The following is a 4775-nucleotide window of genomic DNA, read 5'->3' as shown; positions in this document are numbered from 1 at the left end:
GACTTGGGGGGCGGGGGGGAGGCCTTTATTTTTAAATGTCACAACTTTTTCCTGTGCCTCTCGTGTGCCGCTCACAGCTGACACCCCGGCTTCCTATGCTCCGGGGGAGGGGGGGGGGCTATGAAAGAAATTATATCTAAATCTATCTCTATATAATTAGAATACCATGAGGTAGGGTTAAACCTTTGTAAAACACACAACTGATTGGCGATCGCTAAAACGAGATTTGAAAGCAACTCAAATAAAAGATCGCGACGTCAGTAAACAGATTTCGGGGGGGGGGGGGGGGGGAGAAGAGGGGGGAAGCAGCTAGTGACAAACCCGGCGAGAGCGAGCTCTGGGCATGAGAGAGAGAGGGAGGCAGAGGGAGAGAGAGAGACTTAAAAGAAATAGGAGGGGCTTGTGAGAGACTAGAAATGTCAATCAGAGCCCAGAGTCCCAATAATCTCAGGCAATCTGTTAGGACCTGACCTGGGTCCACTCAGATCAATAGGAAAAGTGAGAGAAGAAAGAAGCGATCGGATCGTTTACCGCGGCGGCCGAGGACAGGAGGGAGCCCGCGGCCTCCGCGCACCCCCGGCTCCCCCCCCCTCCCCCCCCCCCAATGTCCGCCGGAGTTTGCGGGACGCGCTGAAAGTGCGGGCGGCCGGCGAGGGCGAGCGACCAGGCTCCCTCCTCCGCTCCCGGCCCTGCTACTTTTTCCCCTTTCTCTCCCTTCTTCCTCTCTTTTCCTCCCCCCCCTCCTCCTCCTCCTCCCCCCCTCCCCTGCCCCCGCTCCCCCACCATGTCTTTCCCCCAGCTGGGCTACCAGTACATCAGGCCGATTTACCCGGCGGAGCGCCCGGGGAGCGGCGGCTCCCGCGGCGGCGCCGAGCTGGCCCCGTCCGGGACCCTCTCCAACGTGCTTTCCTCCATGTACGGCGCGCCCTACGCCGCCGCCGCCGCCGCCCAGGGCTACGGAGCCTTCCTGCCCTACGCCGCCGAGCTGCCCATCTTCCCCCAGCTGGTAAGAGGCCACCCCGGGCTCGCCGCTCGCCGCCCGGGACGCTCGGGCCGGGGCCGGCCCGGGCGCGGTTCGCGCTGGGGATCGGCCCGCGGGGCCGCTGCGGGGAGACGCCGGGAGGGGCTGTCGGGGGAGCCGGGGCGCGATCGCCGCCCGGCCCCGGGAGCGCCGCCGCCGCCGAAGCGGGGCAGGGCTGGAGCGGCGACCCCGCGGCTCCCCCCCACCGCCGCCCGCGGGGCTTGACGGCTGCGGTGACCGGCCCCGGCCGCCGGCGGCCCCGCCGCGCACACGCACCTGGGGAAGCCGGTTCTTCCTCCCTGACGCGCCGCCGGCAGCCGGCGGGGCCCGGGCCGCAGCGGCCGCAGCGTGCCCGGGGCCGGGGAGCGCGGCGGCGCGGGGAGGCGGCTCGGCTCGGGCGCCGCCGTGGTGCCGAGCGGGCTCCGCTGCCGGTAACGGCGGCGGGATGGAGGGGCCCCGGGCCGGGCCCGGCGCGCCGTCTCAGCCGGGCCGCCCCTTCCCTCTCGCTGCAGGGTGCCCAGTACGAGCTGAAGGAGAGCCCGGGGGTGCAGCACGCCGCCTTCCCCCACCACCACCCCGCCTTCTACCCCTACGGGCAGTACCAGTTCGGGGACCCGTCGCGGCCCAAGAACGCCACTCGGGAGAGCACCAGCACCCTCAAGGCCTGGCTCAACGAGCACCGGAAAAACCCCTACCCCACCAAGGGCGAGAAGATCATGCTGGCCATCATCACCAAAATGACCCTCACCCAGGTCTCCACCTGGTTCGCCAACGCGCGGCGGCGGCTCAAAAAGGAGAACAAAATGACCTGGGCCCCGCGCAGCCGGACGGACGAGGAGGGCAACTCCTACGGGAGCGACCACGAGGGGGAAGAGGACAAGAGGGAGGACGAGGAGGAGATCGACCTGGAGAACATCGACACCGAGAACATCGAGAGCAACAAGGACGAGCTGGAGGACGAGCTGCAGGACGCCGACCTCCTGCACTCCGACTCCAAGACGGACTCGGAGGGCTCCGAGGGCTTCGAGGACCTGCCCGGCTCAGAGGAGCGCTACGTCAAGGCCGCCGAGGGGGAGCCGCACCACCTCCGCCACCACCACCTCCACCACCATCACCACCACCACCACCACCACAAGTGCGAGCTCCCCGCCGCCGCCGCCCCCGCCGGCCTGGAGCCCCTCAAGCCGCCCCTGCAGCCCCCCCCGCACCACCTCTCGCCACCCTCCTCTGCCTCCTCGTCCGCCGCCTCCTCCCCGACAGACGGCGCTTTGGCAGGCACCCTGCCGAAGCCCAAGATCTGGTCGTTGGCCGAGACGGCCACCAGCCCGGACAACCCCCGCAAGTCTCCCGGCGGTGGCTCCCCGCCGGCGGCCGCCCCCCAGCCGCTGCCGCTGCCCCCCCCGCCGCCCCCGCCGCCCCACAGACTCGTCTCCTCCTGCCCGCTGGGCAAGTTCCCCAACTGGACCAACCGCGCCTTCCCGGGCCACCACCACCACCACCCGTCCCCGCACCCGCTGACCTTACTGAACACTCCCCACCTGCTGGGGCTGGGGGCTGCCCCCGCCGCCCCCCCCGCCGCCGCCGCCGCCTTCCCGCGGCCCGCGGACCAGGCGCAGAGCGCGGAGCCCGCCGGAGCAGGTGACCGCTGAGGGACGCGGCGGGGACGGGACGGGACGGCGGCCGCCGCGGGGGTCCCGGCGGTGCTGCGCGGAGCGGCGCGGGAGGCCCCGCGGGACCCTGCGCGGGGGGCCGCCGGGGGGGGGGGGCGGGGCGCCGCGGTTTTCGGACCGGGTCCCCGGGCCGGCGCGGCCGTCGGGGCGCAGGTGGCGGCGGGCGGGCGGCCGCGGGGGCGGCGGCGGCGGCAGGGGGGGTGCCCTGGCCAGGCTGGGCTCAGACCCCGGGAGTTACCTTCCTCCGACGGAGATAATTTTTGTTGCTGTTGTTGTTGCTGCTGCTCAAATCGTCTTTGTGGGAAGGACCCGGCCGTAAGGCTTGCTCCGGGGCTGGCTTGTTTTCCTTTGGACGGTCGCTGCCGCAGCGGAGCAGTCGTTCTGGCGTGTTTGCAACTCGCTGAGAAGAGATCTTGAGTCTAGAGGCTTAATTCAGGGATGTGTGTGTGTGTGTGTGTGGGGGGGTGGTAGAAGATAAAACGGGGGCTATAAAGGAACGCTTTTTTTTTTTTTTTTTCTTTCTCTTTTTAGATCGATCTAGTGCCTTGGAAGTAGAGAAAAAGTTAATAAAGACAGCTTTCCAGCCAGTGCAGAGGCGGTAAGAGATTGCTTCCTCAGTCTCCTAAGGATATGTGGAGGGAGTTGTAAATGGTTAGCTGATTTTCTCCGCTGCTTTAGTTCCCTTTCCAGGGCGGTTTCTTGTTCTTCCTCTGCGTGCGCGGTGGGTTGTTCTGATTCTGTATTTTTGTCGCTGTTTTTTCTCTTCTGGACTTTGCGAGCGATTCCCGCGGGCAGGCCCGAGGCGCGTGCAGGGCCCCGGTCCGTGTCCCTTTCCCGGTCCGTGTCCCTTTCCCGGTCCGTGTCCCGGGAGGGCGGCCAGCAGCGGCAGCCAGCGCCGGCCTGTCCCCCAGCCCCGCCGGCCTGCCCGCACCGCGAGTAGCAACCGCCGGTGTCGCCGGGGCTGAGGGCCAAATGCAGCGGCGGCAGGGAAATAGTAAACTAAAATATATCATCAAATAAAATAAAAAAATCCCCGGCTAGTACTCAAACTTGCGAGGCTGAGACTTGCCGTCCTGGGCTCGGCGCGGCAGCCCCTGCCGTCAATTAACTCTTGTGATTGATTAGAACCACGGGGATCGGGCCCGTGGCATTTTCATAGCGAAATAAATTTGCTGTGAGTCGCTCTGAAAACTTTTTATGTTTAGAAATCTATTTTTTAAAACAATAACAACAACAACAACAAAACCAGTGCTACCTGCAATGAAAAAATATTGTGCCAGCCCAATCTGACTAGAAATCCTATTAAATATATTTTTTTTTCTGTGTCATTTTTTTCCAGGCCCCAGAACCAACTTGATGCCGCTATGGTTCTATCGGCGTTGTCATCATCATAGTTAATTTTTTAAATTGTTGTTGTAATGATTGTAAAAAAAAAAATAAATCTCTGTATAGTTACAACTTGTAAGCATGTCCGTATATTAAAACTAAAAAGGAAAAAAAATACCCGCTTCTGTACTATCATCTGGATTAGCTGAGTTTGTGAGGTTTTTTGGAAGTCCAGTGAGAATTAGGTGTTTTGATTTTTTTTTTGTTGTTTTTTGTTTTTGTACATACAGTAAAAATGTACATACGTGTGAACCAAATTGTACAAGAAAGTATATATTTTTGGCTAATAAATAAACTGTTGCCACTTTGACTACACTCTCTTTTCCCACCTCTGGAGTTATTTTTCTCCCCCGCCCCCGCAGCACCCCCCCCCCCCCGCCCCCCCCCCGCCGTTACTGTTTTGCCGGGGACGCGGCGGGAGCGGTACATCCTCAGGCAGAGCGCGGGGCGGAGCGGGGCTCGGCGGGGCCGGCTCGGTGGCGGGGCCGGCTCCCGGGCCGGGCCGGTGGCGGCGGGGCCGGTGGCGGGGCCGTGCGGCCGTTGCGGCGGCGGCTGGGCCGAACGCTGGAGCCGCAGCGCCCCCTGCAGGCGCCGCTGCCCCGTCCCGGTGCCGGTGCCCCGCGGTCGGTCGGTCGGTTCGGCGGTGGCGGGGCAGCCGCGCCGCGGACCGGGTGTTTGTGTGTAGGGGGGGTGTCGGT

General features: G+C 64.2%; 1 protein-coding gene across 1 annotated transcript; it reads left to right on the top strand.

The window, feature by feature from the left end:
• The first annotated feature begins 365 nt into the window (after window positions 1–365).
• On the top strand, window positions 366–4382 carry IRX3 (iroquois homeobox 3). The gene is made up of 4 exons (XM_037408625.1): window positions 366–1006; window positions 1534–2659; window positions 3223–3289; window positions 4031–4382. The coding sequence occupies exons 1-4, from the start codon at window positions 785–787 to the stop codon at window positions 4083–4085; spliced, it is 1470 nt and encodes a 489-aa protein (XP_037264522.1). The 5' UTR covers window positions 366–784; the 3' UTR covers window positions 4086–4382.
• Window positions 4383–4775: the final 393 nt, after the last annotated feature.

The sequence above is a fragment of the Falco rusticolus genome, chromosome 15 (genome assembly GCF_015220075.1).
Source record: "Falco rusticolus isolate bFalRus1 chromosome 15, bFalRus1.pri, whole genome shotgun sequence".
NCBI lineage: Eukaryota > Metazoa > Chordata > Aves > Falconiformes > Falconidae > Falco > Falco rusticolus.
This window is presented reverse-complemented; position numbering and strand designations above follow the sequence as displayed.